Source organism: Anas acuta, chromosome 10, assembly GCF_963932015.1.
Source record: "Anas acuta chromosome 10, bAnaAcu1.1, whole genome shotgun sequence".
Classification (NCBI taxonomy): Eukaryota; Metazoa; Chordata; class Aves; order Anseriformes; family Anatidae; genus Anas; species Anas acuta.
In genome coordinates, this window is record NC_088988.1 from 13019457 (window position 1) to 13038209 (window position 18753).

At 45.3% G+C, this 18753-nt stretch overlaps 1 protein-coding gene across 3 annotated transcripts in view; it reads right to left on the reverse strand.

Moving 5' to 3' along the window:
• Positions 1 to 5371: 5371 nt before the first annotated feature.
• Positions 5372 to 18753, reverse strand: part of NUP93 (nucleoporin 93) — a 76849-nt gene continuing 63467 nt past the window's right edge. For all 3 annotated transcript variants that reach the window (XM_068693058.1, XM_068693061.1, XM_068693059.1), the window contains 11 exons: positions 18002 to 18095; positions 16978 to 17169; positions 16616 to 16742; positions 16441 to 16513; positions 16069 to 16113; positions 14743 to 14859; positions 13983 to 14101; positions 11961 to 12078; positions 11504 to 11587; positions 10454 to 10582; positions 5372 to 5603 (listed from right to left, as the gene is read on the reverse strand). In XM_068693058.1, coding sequence (XP_068549159.1) covers positions 5493 to 5603; positions 10454 to 10582; positions 11504 to 11587; positions 11961 to 12078; positions 13983 to 14101; positions 14743 to 14859; positions 16069 to 16113; positions 16441 to 16513; positions 16616 to 16742; positions 16978 to 17169; positions 18002 to 18095 — 1209 coding nt within the window. In that variant the 3' untranslated portion in view covers positions 5372 to 5492. The remainder of the gene's footprint in view (positions 5604 to 10453; positions 10583 to 11503; positions 11588 to 11960; positions 12079 to 13982; positions 14102 to 14742; positions 14860 to 16068; positions 16114 to 16440; positions 16514 to 16615; positions 16743 to 16977; positions 17170 to 18001; positions 18096 to 18753) is intronic.

Sequence of the window (18753 nt, forward strand, 5' to 3'; positions counted from 1 at the left end):
TATGGAGCTGGGCGTCACACGTGCACCAAAAGCCATTACAGAGAAGATCGCTGAGGACAGCAAACAAGGCAGGCAATAAAATTTGAGGGCAACGCTGCAGCCCGTTGGAATTTCACCCCACTTACTTTGCGAGTTAATGGAAAATTCAGGTTGCCTGGCCCGCTGCCTCAGGCTGCCTTTCGCACTCACACACAAATTTTAACCTGCTTTTTGAGGACTTGCTCTTGCATCGCTTGTGCGTGGGCAGACACCATCCTCAATCACACATGGCCGGCGTAGAGCTGCTTCCCCAGGGAGCTGAGGACAGGCAGCGCCTGTATTTTGCACGATGGTGTGAAATACAACACAGCACTCCTGGTGCCACTGCTGTCCCCAGCGGAGGTGGCATGAGCCCTGCACATCCAGCCTCCCTGGGGGGCCTGGATCTCCAGGGGGAACCCGGATCTCCTGAGGAGGAAGCCCAGCAGCCCACTCACCTGCACACACATGGGGATGGAGATGGAAGCCACCAGGACCCAGCCACAATTCCCCTGGAACAGCCGGGTGTCTACTGTTATAGTTTGCATCCTGCCCACGTAATGCCCAAACTCTGCCCCTGTTCCCAGCCCAAATCGTGCCAGGAGGTGAGCAGCTCCCTGCAGGGCTCAGGAGACACCAGGGAAAACTGCCCAGACTCGGTACATCTCCAATCTCTGCTTATGTGAAGAGCAATGAGATGCAACGAGGAGAAAGCTTCAGGCTTTCAGCAGCTAAGGCAGTATCTCCTGCAAGGACATCAGCCTCTGCCTGCAACAGAAACAGCAGCAGACTCGTGCCTAGAAGCAACATCTTTATTTCAGACCATCATTATTTCACCTGAAAACATTAACTGGCCCCAAACCGGGCAAATCGCAGGGAACCTCTTAAACAGAAGGAGGTGAAGCACAGCAGAAAGATGCTCCAGGAGAGGCACGAGGACTCCGGACGGCAGGCGAGGAGCGAAGCGAGTGGTATGATGCAACCCTGGTGTAGTGAAATAGCCGGATAGTAGGATGCGCTTGTCGTCGGCCTGATTCACAACACCAGCTGCAGCAACAATACCGGGGCCGTCCCGCACCGGCGACAGCTCCTGGGGACCACGAGCAGAACAAGGAGAGCGCTGGGGCCGAGCTGCTGATCCACGCTGGCTATTAAATGCCTCAAATAAACCTTCATCTAGTTACACAGGGAACGGTTCGATGCTCAGTATGCGGCTTCTTTTAAAGTTTGCCAAGGCACTGGATTCCTCCAGGTCTTTATTTAAGTTTTAATTGTCCCGTTTCTATCTCTGTTAAGAGGGAACCTACCACCTGGATGACGCGGGCCATGCAATTAGAGCAGGGATTTAGTCCTGACCGCACCGAGCACAGATTTAGCACTGACCGCACCACGCAGAGCAGGGCTGATCTCCTCCACGTGGCAGGGAAGGAAGCCTGGAAGGAGAAAAAAAGTGGTTATTCAGGCAGCTGCTGGCAACCTCACCTGGTGGGCCAAAGGGATCGCTTCCCGTCCTCCTGCAGACAGCAAATACCTGACCGGGACTAGACGAGCCAAGCGCACACAGCAATAACGCTGCAGATGCCACTGTGAAAATACTGAGAAGAGAGAGCATTACTGGGGGAAAACACCAAAAAATGAGCTGAGAAGAGGACAGGACCCACCGGTATCTGCCAGCTCCACGGCAGTTTGTAGGCAGGGACCTTCGAGGCACGTTTCAGCAGATTTTCTGCTTGTTGGCACGTGGCAGCAGCTGTCTTTATTAGCTCCGTTTACTTTTTACCAGCAGCCCAAAATTAAGCTCCTGGCAGAGATTTAACTCCCCTCCTACTGGACAGGTAACATAAGCCAGACATTTACAATGAGCATTTCCAAATTTCCCTGCAATTCCCCTGTAATCCCAGAACACATCAGCCAAGACCTCTCTTGACAAAGGGCTTCAAGCTTTAAAAACTTCGAAGCTTTAAGCACTGTTACGCTGATATCATGGCACTTAAGGGAGTTTCACTACAGAGGAGCCACGAGAACCCTGGACAATGGATCTGATGCCCTGCACATCACTGCTGCATCCGTGCAGGGGTAGCACGCCCAGAGACACGCAGCTTTCACCCTTTCAGCCCTCTCAAGCAACACCAGCGTGGGCTGCTTTAGATCCCAACCAGTGAGCCACCCCCCAGGCTGCATTTCATCTTCCACCTGCAGAGTCTGTATTGCAGAGGATTAATCCTGCAGCAGGAAAGGGAAATTATCCTAAAATTAATCTGCAGCATGAAATCTGTGCTTTTTTTTTTTTTTTTTTTTGTACATAGGAGCAGAGCTCCGCTGACTTCAGAGACGTTTTGTCAGTTTATAGCAAGAATAAATTCAGCTCTCAGATGAGAACCCGTTTCTGCCACGAACTCTGCCAGGCAAATCACACCCGCTGACTCGCTCAGATGTTCACTTTGGCCTTTGTGGGTTTGTCCAAAGAGCCCCAAGCCCCCTATACGCACAAGGAGCATTCCCAACATCTCAATTATTTACACAAGGGAAGCAAAACCACGTCCTCATTGTGATACCTGGCGCAATGGCTAGAAATCGGGAATTGTGTGATGGACGAGCAGCAGCTCCACAACCTTTATGCAGGCTCCTACGGAGAATCTGGAATTATCGGTTTTAAGAGGGCCGTGGTAAAGCTCACACCAAGGCACTCTCTTGCCCTCCTAGTCAGCAGCCAGCTCTGTAGGACACTAGCTTGGGAAGGGAAATGAGAAAATGCTGCTCCAAGTAATTGCACATGGAAAGTCGGGGTCACTCCTGATAGCCTTACATTACATATGCACAAATTCCTCCCTTTTATATAGGGAGGGGACAATACCTTCAAGCAGGCTGCTCCAAACACCGTATGAATTTAATGACATCCCAAAAATCCCCTGCAGCAGATGGAGTTGAATAAATAAAGTGGAGGCGTGAAGGTACAGCGGGTTACAAACCCCACTCCCGCAGCAAACATCTGGGTCAGCAACCTGAGGGAGCACGGCCAGGTTTGTTCTTTCCAGGGGAGCATGAACACAGACGCTGGAAGGCGTGGGGAGGAGAGCAAACAGACATCTGGAAACCACGGGGGTGCCTCGTCCAGCATCTCCCTCAGTGCAGCAGAGCCCGTGAAGCCGTGCAGGGCAGCCAGGCTTGCTGGATCCAGGCTGGAGCCCGCTGCTCCTGGGACCACGGGAGGACTGCTAGGCTGCGATATCCGCCACCTGCACACACCTAGGAAGAAATCACAGGGAGTCAGAAGGAAGGAAATGAACCCCAACCATCCACGGCACCTTCTGGTACACCTGCAGCCTCTCACAGCTTGCCTCAGATGGTGCTCGGCCTTACCTCCACGGGGCTGCTCGCAGGGCTTGGGATCCCTGCAGGGGATTTGCTTCTGCCAGCAGGTCGCAGAAGGCCCTTCCGAGCTTTTGGGACAACGCATGAAACAATTCAGCTTCTGCTCAGCTCACCAGGGACCAGCACAAGAGCTCAGCTGAGCAGGATGGCAGGAGAAAAGCAAGGTCCCACAAAGAGCAGTGGTGAGAGCGGTGTCTGAGCGAAGGGAGGAGGAGGAGAGGGCATTTCGAGGCAGGGCAGCCTCCCCCCTTCCACCACAGGCTCTGGCAGCGCCGTCCCTCTGGCTGGGGTCAGAGGCTGCCCGAGGACAGGCACGGGCCCGCCGGTCACTGCAGCAAGGTGCTCCGGTGCTGGGAGTAACCCAGGGACAGGGGCTGAGTGCCACCAAGGAAAACCAGGAGCTGGCTTTATCCTGCAGGGCTGCATGTGGGGCAGCCAAGGCCAAGCAGGCTTCTCTGCGAGTTTCAGGAGAGATGCCTGAAGGTACCTACCTGCTGGGGACTTGCTCTCCAGATCAGATGGATTTTGGAGCTGAGGGACACTGAGATGCCTTCACACACAAATGTCAGCAAAGTAAATCACCAGCAAAGCCCCCCACACTCACCTGCTGACACTGCTGGGCCCCCCAGGACCTCCCAGTAACTCACCAAATCCCCCTCACTCGCGGGGTGACGTCCAGGCCTCTCCTTTTCCCTTCCAGCAGGAGAAAGGACACGCTCCTGAACCTGTCTGACCGACAGGGCTCCCCATGCCACCATCCTTCAGCCAAAAAGAGCCTCGAGCGTGCCACAGGACCTCTCAGTGCCACAGGCAATCCCTAGCTATGCTGCTGGGGTCCCCAACGGCCAGCTTGCTCATGCCATGAGACATGTTTTGGGGTGGTTTGGCAAGCCATTCCTGGTGAAAACGTTGACTAGATTGACACTGCAACTTTTTTTGGTAGAGAAATGAGGAAGTCAGTCAAATATCCTTCAGTGCAGGTTACACTTACTGCAAGAAATGGACATTAATTCTCCCCCACAATAATTCAACATGCAAAGGCTGAAATCAGCTCCCACATTCTGTTGCCTATCCAGGAGTGCACATGTTCTCATATCCCAGCAACACAAATGCAGCGAGGGTAAAGCAGCAGCAGTGCCGAGGGGAAGGTGTGTCGGGAGCAGTAGGAGCTGTAATTACCATTCCTCCCACTTCATTTCAAAGCTACAGTCAAGGCAGCTACATTCAAGCAGCAGGAAAAAAAAAATCTTGTAATGTAACAGGGCTTTCACACCGATTTAATTGTAGCTCAAAACATTTAAACTATGCCAAGGAGCATTATTTAATGCCCATCACTTGAATGGGACACAGGTTTCCCACGGAACCAAGAGCAGCATCTGTCCCTGCCCACAGCACCCACACAGACTCCTCGGGCAGCTTCCTTGCTCCCCCTGGGGAACTCAACTTGGGATCATTTTGAACTCGACTGTTAAAAACCCACATGTCAAGTACAAAGCGTCTCCTATCGAGATATACCTGTCCCCAATCCCAGCTCTTCCTGCAAAAGCTTCAGCAGAGCTGCAGGATTTGCAAAGCGGTGTAAACCTGAGGCACCCAACGATTTAAAGATAAAGGAGGCTGCAGCACGTGGAACTCACCTGCAGCACAAACACTCCTCCCCACAAGACAATGTTATGGATGGACAGCAGCACGCCACGTGTGGTGTATCAAATTTGCAACATTTAACATGCATCCCAAAAAACAAAACGCCAAAAATTTCCCAACGGTATGTTGAGCATTAAATCAAAGTTCTTACTCTGAACTTCCTCTTTTGCTACAAAATTGTTCGTTTACCTCCCTGCTGCAGGACTGACTTCTCTCTGCACGGCCCGCTTACTCACCGAGAATGATTTTCTAAATATAAACCAATTTAAAACAAAATTAATAAGAACGTAAAAACACAAAAAACAAAATCAGTGAAAATGAAAATGTCAAAAACAAATAGAAATCAAAGAAATTTATTGCCATCAACAAAAATACAGGATACAAAATGGCACTGGTCCCACCCCTGAACGCACTAACGACAGGCACAGGTTGCTGCAACCCTACGAGAAGCTGTTCTGCTAGTTCATAAGGACCTCCATTTGCACCAGTCTTGCATTCGTGTCTCCAGACGTTCTGTAAGGGATCATTCCAGCAAACGTTATCAGAGCACGAGCTTGAGATCGAAGTTGCTAGAATAGAAAAACAAAGCACAGTTACTGGAGCATCCAAAAAACCCTACAACACCACGAAAGCTGGGTTAGACACAAGTTAAGCACTTGCCTTTTCACACAAGCAAGTATTATGTTTATGCTCAGAACTGCTCTCTGGGTAACATAACTCCACATCGGGATGGAAGTATGATTTGTCTACTTTTCCAACCATTATAAGCATGGTGAGTCGCCCACTCGCTTAAAAATGCCCATTTATTTAAAATTACCCAAGAAAAAAATGTTTTCAACAATGTGGAGCATCACTGTATTGCAATCATCTTCAATCTCTGCGCAGAACAGTCTGTCCCTGGGCAACACGAGTCTTTCCCACTTGGCAAAATAAAAATAAAAAAAAGGACCCTGCTGAAATGCTGCATTACCACCCGCAAAGCACAAGCACTAGAACCAAACTGGCAGTGCGATGCGCACCCTGAGGTCTTCGGCCTCACCTACAACACCCTGACAGCTCCTCAATCCGTAACACCACGGAAGGAAACGTGCCGAGTACCTGTGGAGGTTTGGCTAAAGTAACCAAAACCTCTTCTTGTGCACCCAGGAGGCTATGTCACAGCTGGAAGTTAGGATTTTTTTCCCCCACTTCTTTCCCCCGTTAATAGATTACAGGGAAAAATCAATCCAACAGCTGGCGGGCACCAGGAAGATAGAGAAACTCTGAATTTTTATGGCAGACTGTGTAGACTGTTTTGTTTGCTTGCAGTGTTTTCCTTCTGAAATATTAGGCAGCTCTGAATTACTCTGCTGGAAGATCCTATGGTTCAAACCCTCCCTCGATCTGCTGACTGCAGGGAAAGCTGAAGCGATGTTGGTCGTTGTGGGCACGTGGGTGGTGACCCTGACAGCAGGGACTGACAAACCGGGGAGTGACTGAAGCCCATTATGTGGCTGGGGACAGTAACAAACACCAGCTCTGATCGCCATCTGGGCAATTCTGCCCCTTCTTCAGTGTGCTGATAAACCACAGGTTACCCAGTGGATGAGCTTTGTAAGCTGCTAAGAGGAAGAGCCGGGGTGCTCAGCTGATAGCATTGTTTCAAGACGCTGCATGGGGTAGGGAAGTAAGTTGTATTTGGCACCGAGATCACAGCCATTTCACTGCCACTGCCACTACGCTGTCTGAAAGAGAGCTACGGCTGTCTGCAGAGCCCCAGAGCCTGGCAGAAATACAGGGCAGAGCTCCCACCTCGGGCTGTGTTCCTGTCTGGCCAAGGACGAATACCTGGAGCTGCAAAGAGCAGGGCCAGAGACTCATCGTAGCACTCCTCCCTTCTCGTGCTGCAGCTGAGGAGTGGCAGAAGGCAGTGCAGCACAGCAGGGGACTCCTGAACAAGAAGCAGGACGGAGCCTGACCCCATTGCTCCAAGCTTCCAGTGGGGTTTCCAGAGCTGCTACCACCCAGTTAACACCAAGGTACTGCCTGCTGAACAAGGTGCCTTTAAAATCAGTTTCAGCGATGGCCAATCTCTCTTTTACTGCTTCCAAATGGCTACAGAGTTGTGTGCATCACTTGTAACCTGCTGTGCTCATGGGGACATCAAAATAGGTGGCGGGTGAATAATGCGCATTGAGTTGTCTGGTTCTTAATTAAATATAAAATTAAAAAAAAAAAGAGGAAAAACCTCTCACTGAGACTAAAAAGACTCAGGAGCAGCGTGAATTACCATTCCCTTTCTCTCTTTGGTAGCAAAAAAGTCAAAACAAGAGGAGGGGCTGCAAGCAGCAGTCCTTTGGGAAGCAAGAACAGGGGTGTGCAGAGGTTAAGAGCGGCCCGGAGGTCTACATGTCCTGGTGGCTGTAATTACTTAATGAACGTGGAAGTCACTTGTGACTTAAAATAAGACCACAAACAAACCTGAATTCCATTCCTTTCATGACCTAATTTTGCCACCCAGATAAGGTCCCTTGGCTGCTGCAGGGGTTGGTCACCCCGGACCAGGCACGGCTGTCACACGCTGGTGGCATCTGGGGCACGGCTGGCAGCGACAGCTTCCAGAGCCACAATCTTTGCCTGAAATCTGACAAAGTGGATCAGGCCAAGTGGGACAGGACTTTGCTCCCTCCTTCCCTAAGCCAATTAATAATGTGTGAATGTGTCTATGTGTATGGGTCAATATATGTGTGTGTAAATATATCTAAAAGTCACAAAACAGAGCTTAGGTAATTTCTTTGTGAAATAAAGAAGGATTCTTCAAAACCCAGCTCTGACTCCAAACTTGCTGATTTTTGAATACAGCACATTTTGACTTTGAAGTGGAATAGGAGATGTTTTAGCAGAGAGCTTTACTGGGTCAGAGGGCTCTGGAGGTACTTCTCCCTCTCCATCCTGCCCCTGCTGCGGGGTCCACAAGGTTCCTGCAAAACTCCCTCTGCTCCCTGCCTGTCACAGCAGGGTCCCAGCAGGGCAGTCAGCAGAGCAGTGCTGGGCTTCAGAGGGCAAATTTAAGAGCTGTATGTTCCTGCTCGGGGGGACTCTGCTCCCTGCTACGTGAAACAAGCCTCAGACTTGGAACAGCTACTGCCTCGTGTCTTCAAATGCCTCTGATGAATCTCTCTGCTCGGTTTGAATCTCTTTGCTCAGATGGATGTAGAGAAAACCTAGGGATTTCAAAGACCTGCTCGAGGAAAGGTGCTTTTCTTGCTTGCACTGTCTACTGGGCAATGCACTGAGACTGTTAAAGCTTCTGGAAGACCACACGGTGTTAGTGACTTCCCCCAAAATTTCCTTCCTTGCAGAGAAAGGAAAAGCTGCCTTTCCCCCAGGGAAGTTCAAAAGGAACTTGCCGAGCACAGCCTGCAGAAGCTTGCATCTGCCATCTCTGCTCAGCTGAATGGGGAGGGTTTTGCTGAAGGAACACCCCCCCACGTTCAAAATGCCCTCATTTCATCCCACCTCTACATCCCCCAGCTGTTTCCCAGGCAGGGAAACTGGCACGATCTCGTTTCCCACTCCCACATTGTCAGAGGAGATTCTGTAGGGTAAGACGACAGGGGAGCATGTCTTAAACCTATCCTTAGCCTACCTTCCATGTGTCCAAACCCGATATTTTTCTACGCATGCAAACCAGGCAGCTGGGAGCTTCAAGCCTATAGATTTTTTTTCCAGCTAATCCTACACCAGAAGATTCGTGCTCCCTTCTGCCATTATAATCACTCAACTATTTCTCTTATCACATCCCTGTGCACAGAGGCAGCGGGCACTTGTTCCCTCTGATGGTTTAAGCACTGCTTTTATTGCGCTCTGCAGCCAGAGATCCACGAGTCAGACCCAGTGCCCTCTACCACCAGCGATGCCCTACTGCTACGAGATCCCACCGCAAGGCCAGCAGCTTGATTAACTTCATGCCTGAAGAAGAAAACTTTTGAGGGTGTTGAGCTTGATAAATCAGCTGTCACACTACTCACAGTGAGATGACACCTGAGAGGGTTACACCCAAACGGAGGTGGTCGATGTTGCTACGTAAGGCACAACGCTGCAGGCACAAAACTGAAATAAAAGGCTCACTTGAAAAGCAAGGGGCTCAGGCTGTTTGCTAAGTGCCACACCCTTGTGAACCCACAGAGCAGATAACAGACTGCGTTATCCTGGACTCACAACCCAATTTAAGTTAGGGAGAGTCTAAGCAGCGTGCATCCTTCTCTGATTTTGCCAGTCTAGAGTCCAAGTGCAGTTGCAAGGCTGGATCCTGTAACTCACACACGGGCTGTACCCCAAAGACAAAAGCTGCATCGTTAACTCCAACCTTTCATTTTCTAATGCAATTTAAAAATGCTACAAAGACTTTCACCAATATTGAAATTTACAGATCAAAGGCACTTTGGCAGATGTCTGAAGCCTGGAAAAAAGCTGGCTGAGGCCCAAGTTGTTTTTCATTCTCAAATAGAAGCTGATACGTATTTCCTGATCTGTAGGACAGAATGAGCGCTTTGGCCTTGATTTTTAAGTGCCTACGACAGCTTTAATTTAGTAAGAGTTATGAGACCAAAATCCATGGCAGCTAAGCTGAGCACATTTTTGCTTTATGGAGTATTTACAGGTGAGTGCCCACACACCAGCCTGTGTCCTTTCAGTGGTGTTATTAAGAGATCCCCATTTTGTGGCTGAAGACGCAGCCTTCCATCCATGGATGCAGGAAATGCTTCAGCAGCAAGTCTAGCAGTTAAGTCCAACCCATCTTTGCCAGCCATTTAAACCAGACAGCCAGAGCAAGCACCTCAGCACCTGAAAGCTGCGGGCACTGCTGCAAAGACAGCAGAACAACACCGGCAAACCACTACAGCCATCCACCAAGTGAATATATCTGATGGTCTTGGTGTGTTGCTCATGGAAATTTGAAAAGTCTTTGCAAATGTCTGTCTGTGCCATTATGGAAGCAAGCCAGGGAGAGGAGTGAAGTGCCTTTCCCCAAGGAATAAGTTTTGCATGAAGAGGGCACCAACTCAAATAACAGAGGTGGAAATCGGTTCTTGAAAATCTGCTCAAGTTTAAAGGCAACATCAGCTATCCTAGAGACACTGCACCGTTCACATCTGTTAACTACTGAAGATCCCACCAAGAAGCAAACGGAATGCTTATTTCTTCTTGCTAGGATTTATATTGTTATATATTGTTAGTTAGCTCTGTGCCACTTAGAGCAATACTCTTTCTTTACACAAAGGTGAAGTTATAAGAGACTGGCCTCAGGACAAGTAACTGAAAAGCCTAGTTGCTTGAAACCAAAGACTGATAGAGATGCTCAGTTAAAGCCCAATCCCTTGAAAGTTAGGGGAAAAAAACAGGAAAACTTGTCGGACAGTGAGGATTATAATCTTACCGAATCTCTGTCTTCCATTACGCGCTGGGGTCTGGCAGGAGTGGCAGGGCTTGTGCCTTTCATCCGCTTATACTGGGTGAACAAAATATTCATGGTTGCAAGCAGGACCTCAGATAAATTGTGCCTGATCTACACAAAGGAGAGAAAAAGAGAAGATTCATTGTAATGAAGAGCAGGTTGACAGAATCATTAGCGCTGCTCAATGACATCAGGAAACCAAGCAATGAGAGTTGTGGTTGATAATTCCTTATATAACAGTCACACATTTAATGGTTACCCCTACCAGGACTGCATGACCTGGCAAAAAACGTTATCCATAGACTTGGGACAGGCATGCAGAACAGCTGTATCTTCGTGTTGGGCAGCGACAGTCCAGATATAACACAAAGCACTTGAACACACACACAAGAACACCCAAACAAAAACCTGATGCCATCAGCCGTACTAAGAGGATAATCTCCCAAGTTTTCCAAGAGCATACTGCACGTTCAATTTACAGCCTAAGGATTGCACAGCGTCCCAGAAAACAAGTCCTGCTCACAATCGCTGGTGCATGATTCATTGCTACACATAAGCAAACCAACAGAACTGAGAGCAAATCTTTACTTTTGTACAGTTGCTCTGTCTTAGGCTGCTGTTCATTTGCCTGACACTCCTCCATTCATTTCCCAGGTGACACTAACTGGTAGAGTAGCTTCTTTCAATTTACTGCGATGCAGAATAAATCAGGTTTGGAGAGCAGAGGCAATTATTAGTATTAGAACCCAGGTGTTGTTCCGCAGAGGTGAATCTAACTAAGCAAGTTCAAAACTATTCAGACCTACAGACTCCTTCTGCAAAGTGGAGAAAAAAATTCTGAGCATGGTTTGTAGCGCTCCAAAGAGCAGCGTTACAGAGAAAGAGCAGCAATCCAAGAGTCTACTTGCATGAATGCAAAATAATTCCGTCCTATTTCCCTTTAAAGAATAAGAATGATGAGATTAAACGGTTTTAACATCCTTTTAACATGGAAAAATATTTTGGAAGCTAAAAAGAAAAGACACTACTTACTTCATCGCTGAAATTCCGGAAGGCTGCAACTCTCTCCTCCACGCAATCTTGGCTAAGAGGTACAAGCTTTAGGCGTTCGATAATCTTCAAAAAGAAAAGCACAAATCAGTGCAGACAATCAATGCTCTATATATACTAAACTAGTAAAGTATGTTTTTGAAGTGCTAATGAAATGCTCCCAACTCCATTCAGGAGAAATCAGTTCATTGTTATTTACTGGTTTATGCCCTGACTTTGCTGAGGAGAAATATTTTGTTCAAGGACTAGAAAATAATCGGGAAGATCTTTCTGGAAATATCAAGCAACAGGAAAGAAACACATTTTTAAATTCCTATAGCATTGCAGCACCTTCTAACTCATTAAATGTAATTTTTTATTTTAAGTGATGTTATGAGACATCCTGGGTTTTCAAGGGCATTAGTAAGGCTGCACTTCAAACAGAACTCTTGAAACTTACATCAAAGGCCCTGTCAATGTGACCGGCATGATATTCATCAAAAAACATGATTAAGTCTAGCAGAAGGTAGAACGTGGAGTCAACGGACTTCTTTGCACTTATCCCCTGAGCTTTGTACCTGAAAGAAAATGTTTTACAATTTTATTGTGCAAAATGGCAACCACTTATAAGCATGCACTTGCAATTCTTTGAAGCAGAGACATCAAGCACAAGGACAGAAGGCATCTAACAAAGGACAACTTCAGTTTTTCTTAACCGAGAGGCAGAATTTTCACAGGTTTTGGCTTTTCTTAAAAATCCTTTTAGTCGCTTTTAATTTTCCATCAAATCCAGCATTTGTCTCCTTTTCAGTGTTTACACTTTCCATATTCACAGAGAAAACAGTGACAGAAACTCAGGAGCTGCAAGGCAAGTGCTGAACAAAGCTGTTTAACGCGCTGCTTTACAGCAGACAATTCAGCAGCACAACTGCCTGCTTCAGGCAAAAAGCTAAGAAATGGATTAGATGCTTCCGCATGCTCTCTCTCTAGTTACACTTGCCAGAAGATGACTTGGAGAGCTCTCTGATTGCGCTTCTAACAGCACAAGCAGGTCAGAAAAGAGCTCCTTCCTCAAAGTAATAGTAAGAGTGGTCAAATGCGTGGCACACACCAGCCTCGGGGCTGCTGCAGGAGGAAGCAAGATGCCCCTCAGCCTTTTCTGTTGGGTATTTTCCCTGCTCCTTCAAAACACCACAGAGAGCTCAGCGCCCAGAGGTGCTGACTGCAGCACAGCAGATGCAGAAAGGCCCCGGTTACCCCGATGAGCTAATCAGGACTGTTCTGGCTTTGGAATCAATAAGGTTTGCTGCTGTCAAGTGGCATTATTGAGCAGTGATATTTGGTGCTCTCACGCAGATCAGACAAGTACCAAAACAAAGCCCATTGCAGCCTCTGCTGAAGCTTAAACTGAAACCATAGGTTTAATTCTCCTTAGTGTCTGCTGGAGAATGAGGCTCTTGGTAAGTCAATATGGCACCAATTTTCGCTCTGTTTCCAGCCTAGCTAAAAGAAAGAAAGGCTGACTGAAGGAGTGGACTGGCAAATGTCACTTTCAAAAGAAGAAAGGCAAAGGCCCCTGACTGAGATCAATACATTCTTCTATTTGTCTTTGCAACTTCGAAGTGCCTGCAAGCTTGCTTGGTTTATTTTTATTCACGAGAACATCTCAGGAAAAAGCAGCAAGACATTTCTCACAGGCACCTAGATCTTGCCCTAGTAAAATATGGGAATTGTCCGTGGCAATCACTGTGACAAGACGCATCAAAAGATGATTAAAAAAGTCCCAAAGCTATTTTGCAATTATTACCTTTCAGAAGCAGAGAAGCAGCTTATTCCTAACTTCTAGCTGCTAATGAATCTTGAGCACTGATGTCTCTTAAGCACGTAGCCTCATTAACACACTGACACTGCAGATGAGATTCCTTTTGGTCACTTCCACATCTTGTTCTTTTTTTAAGCACTGCACTTTTCTAAGTAACAGGTTGTGGAAATGAAGTCTGTTTATGATAATCACATACATGCTCAACTTAAATGTCCCCTTTTTATCTCGCAAGCAGTTCATTAAAGCAGCAGCAAAACAAAGTTTTCCAACAGCCCAACTCCCTGCTCTGCTGTTACAACTCAGAATTACTGGGTTTGTAGAACTCTCCTGTTTCCAACTATGGAATTGTGTGCAATGAATCTGCAGCTTTTGTTCATGATACTTTGTTTTAAAAATCACCTAAAACACCTAATTCCTTTTATTTAGTGCTCCTTAATAGGCTCTATCTGCCGGGTAGCAATCGTGTAAATCCCTTTTCCTTATTCACCTACAGATAAAGCTTCTTGACACATTAACCTGGCCTGCCTCTGAAGATTACCTTCCTGGTTTCAGTACTGCAAGCAGGACAGGGTAAATTGTCATTTTCTTGTCTTCATGAATACCTTGCTGCAGATACGAGCCTAAGGCTGACTTGAGTCGGGTCCTGACCCCTTGTCTTACCTCTCCGCAATTGAATGGGCCATGTTCTTCAACCTCTCTTTGTTCGACTGGGGAGTGCTGATCTGGGGAACGACGGGGCTGAGGAGCTTGTTCATCAGTTCTAAAACTTTGTCGGGGTTCTGTTGAGGTTAAGGTTGCACACAAGTAAAAGGAACATGACAGGATGTTAAAGTCACTGAAAAAGCAGAAAGGTTATTCCAGTGGTGCCCTGGGCATCCTCAGAGATGTCTCCCTCCCACAAAGAGTCAACACTTTAGCTGTAAGCAATGCAATGCTGTTAGCTCATGTGAAATAGTATTGAAAGAAGAACCATACAACATTTAATTCCCCCCCACAAGACACTGGCTATTGCTGTAATCCCTTTTTTTTCCAGATATATTTCAAAAGGAAACAGGAACTCATTACAAAGCCCAGCTATTTTAGAGTTCAGTTCACTCTCAGTTCAATTGAAAGAGTAAACCCCAAGTAAGTCACTTTACTGGCCAGGGTAACATCATGCCCAGGACAACCAGTTCAATAGATGACACTGATCAAGAACCTGGGATGTCCTAAATCAGAATGTGCTGGAGAACAATCTATCCACATTTTCTCAAAGAAACTCTCTTTAAGCAGAAAAAGGCTCTGCCCAAACTGCACAAATAGTCTACTGCAATAAGGTAAATCAATGAGATTACGTTTAACCTCCTAATCACAGTGAATGTGTTTGAGAAAAAATGGTGAAGCAAGTACTTATTTAAGGCAGCACATAGAAGATAGTTACCTTTGCAAGGTCATATAGTTTTGCAGCTTCTTCAAACAATCCTTTATTTTCTGCTGCAGAAGCCACTTTGTTAATGATAGGTTTTGTGTCACTATTAAACTTGTCTATCACTCCAGGCTACAGAGATGAGACAAATGAAGGGAGAGAAGAGAAAAGAAATCAGAGTGCTTAATATTCTGTCAAGTGTATTTCAAGACAATGAATATTTTACATCTTGGATTATGACTAGAATGGCCTGTACATTTCCATGGGAATGTGCAAAAGGACCATGTTAAAAATAGAAGGAGCTCTTGTGAGACTTTCTCCAAAAGAGTCAGCATTGAGACATTTGCAGTTTCTAAGTTATTCAAAATGACCCAGACAACAGGTCAAATAATATACTATTTTAATTTGCTGATGACCAGTTACAGGGAAGAAGAAAATATGGAAACCTTCTGTATATAACATGCCAGGGTCTCCAGGGTTGCTGTTTGTGTGTATTGACTTGACAGATTACAAGTTAGATTTTACACCAACAAAAGAAAGTGTCACAAGAACTTTAAATGAAACAATAAACAAGTACAATAGAAGAGAGGAAAAAGGCAATATCATCTGGAAAGGAATTTACCATACTTAAGGATGTAAAAGTAAGATTACACTATCAAGAAGAATTTATCTTAAAACTGTGATTGCTAAATTGCTGGTTTCATACTAAAGAAACACAAGAATACAATTACATGTAAAATGAATTGATTAAAATCAAGCAAACAGGATTCATCGCCAATGTTATAATCTATCTGTCTTGGAAAGAACAGTGAAATGAAAAATAATTGGTAAAGAAGATTACCGAGTTCACCTAATATGTGCAATCCCATGATTTTTAAGCCAACAGAAGAAAAACATCCAAAAGAAAACCCTGCCAGAAATCACTTTTTTTTTTTTTTTTGACAGCGGCAATGATTGCAACATGAGCCCTAACCTTAAGTTTTAGCTGATTCTGGAGTCTGCTTGATGTATGGAGCAGAACAAGTCGCCACAGTGCACAGTAAAACTTCATTGATTATCCAAAATGTTCTATTATTTGCATGCACTGTCCTTTTTAGAGTCAAAACCTTAAGGCTTCTTTTATTTTCTAACTATGCAAGCAGTGATTTAACCTGTGATGGCAGGTCATGGATTATTCTATAAAAGGATACGATACTTGAAAAAAACAGCATTTATTCAAACACGGCAATAACTTGACTAGTGATAAATGAAGAAAGGCTGGATAATCTCATAACTACTTTGGAAACCACATGTGATTTGTACTTTTTAGTACTAAAATAGACACGTCAATTATTAACTCACCTTTCTACTACCATCATTTTCCAGCTTTCCAAGAATCATGTCAAACTATATCCACAGAGACGTAAAGTAGCAAAAAAGAAAACAAAAACAGAGAGATGAAATGCATGTATTTCACAATTTATTTACCAAGTACAAAGATGCAGTTGTGGGTGAATGAAAAACAGGGGTTGATGTCAGAATTAGTATTTATATGTAAGGAACACAAAAAGACCTGATTAAGTATTTTAAACATACTGTCATTGCTATCATCTCCCCCCCCAGCTAGGTCTGCATCAGGCAAAAGGAAAACCAAAGGCTGTCTTGCCTAAGGAAGTGTTCAATGAAGAAACGAATTTCAGTTTAAGTGAGAAAGTACAACACGGACCAACATACCTCTCTGCTTTCGATTACCAGTTCACTAACACAACGCAAGAACATATTCTCTCCTTGGCTGTCCTTCTCATTCCTACAAAAGAAATGGGAGGAGGGAGGAATTTTTACAAGGACATCCCAGATAACAACTAAGTAGCATCAATAGAAGGAAATTTAGAGACATATGGGCTCCTACCTGAGAAAGTAAAAATACTGCAGGGCTTCTCTTGGATCCGTTGATTCAAATTTCCGGGTGTAAAGCATCAGAAGCCGCACAAAATTGAGACGCCTAATAGCTGGAGGGTCACCAGCCTCATGGCTTACTGCAACGTCAGAAACAACACAATTGGAGTAGGTAATGCCAGCAAATGCTGCTCTGATCTTCATCACAAGTTAGTCAGAGACATAATCCAGAGCTCTAATGCAACTAAAATGATTAACTTTTAGGAGATTGTGCTGGTAAATATCGTTTGTTTATTCAGTTACATAGAGCTGCGGTGTCTACAGGGTGCTACAGGGGCTCAAAATATTCCATTATTGTAAATGTGCAGGACTTACATAGCTGTGCGCTCTGCCCAGAAGATTTCAGGAGCAATTTTAACTCAAACAGGACCAAAGCAACATGAACAGCATGACAACGCAAACGCTCTGTCCGAAATAGAAAAGCAATCGCAGCTTCGAACTGTGCTGTCAAGAACAATACTTGGAAGTAGAGGAAAGGCTGGTGGTTCACTGCAAAATGTGATTCACCTGAGAAAACAAATACACACACACAGAGCTAGTGAAAATGGTTTGACAATCAGATCGCTGACAGGGGAAGCTTCTTGTCACAATGTACGTTTGTTCAGTGACAACAGAAATAAACACGCTAGACAAAACTGAATACCTAATCACACATCAGTGGACTATCTGTAACTGTTCCTCTGCAAATATATCCTCTAAGATACACCATAAAAACATTCAGGAAATGAAAGAATAAAGTTACTCAAAAAAGTTCCTTTTTTTCTTTCTTTTCAGACAGCCATCAAGTCTGACTGCAATAGATTCTCTATTGGCCACAACTTTGTCTTCATTTATGTGTATGCCAAGCAGACCAAATAACGTTATAAACCTGGATTTTCCTACTCAATGACACCAATAGTAGCTTATAATGTTTCTTTTCCATTCAATTTTATCTGTGTGTAAGTAATGCTGCAAACTACAAAGGTGTAGAGAATCAAATTATTATGTTTCCGATGGTCCAAATGACCCGTGTTTCATTGATTAAAAAAAAGATGGTGATGCACAAAGATACTCTCTCGGGCCATGGTTGTTCCTAAAACTTTCCAAAGTGTAAAGAACTGTTGATTTGGATCCCTTCAAATTACAAATGATGATTTGTAACACACAGAATTCTTTCATCATGTCTTACTGAAATCTGCCATTCCTCTAGGGAAACTTACTGCTCATGAACACTCTACAGATGCCTGTGATGGAGAGCTAGAGGCTTTATGTGCAGTCCAGGGTTTGTGTAATAACAATTGGAAATTGCCCTAAGGAGAAAAGCAGAACCTTAGTGGCACATCTCTTTGGGGTTTCTTACCATAGTCCTCTAGCAGCTGCTTCTGGAACTGTGATAACGTTAATCGGTCTTGCGGAGAGCTTGCACCATCGTCATCAAAACACACTTGATTCAGCTAAAAACATCCAAAAAAAGAAACATATTTCCACTTCACCTTGCTCAAGGGATGCCTTTAGAAGATCTTTGTTCCATCTGAAGCCCTATCAGGTTTTGACCAACTGACTATAAATTACTAGTCACAGCAGCAGGTCCATCCATTGCTGGGAAGCAAAGTTCTCTAACACAGCAGCAGCAGAAATACATGCAGATACAACCCAAGGGTCCTTTTGCTTCCGTCCATTCCAAACTTGAATACAGGGACTTGGAATACCCACTGATAATTAAGATTATTTTCCCCCCAATCTTAAATCCAATCTTAAAAATATCATTTTATTCCCTCTCTTCAATGGGTACTGACCAGTATCCATCGTGCCTCCAAACCTCTAAGAACTTTGTCTATTGGAGACGAGGACATTGTCTTCCTATCAGTTGACACCGACATTTCAGCCATAATCCACCCAGAAAGGAAAATTCACAATGGATCCTCACTGTAGCAAGCTAACGCTACTTGTAAAAGGAGCTGATGAAGATCAGTGTGAAGTAAAGAACATGACACTTCCAGAAAAGTGTCCCCAGGTTAGCACCTGGATAGTACAGAGGGTAAAACTATCCCAGGGACTCGAGTTCCCAGCCCTTCACTATCTGCAGGCCAAGTCACATATATTATATTGGTG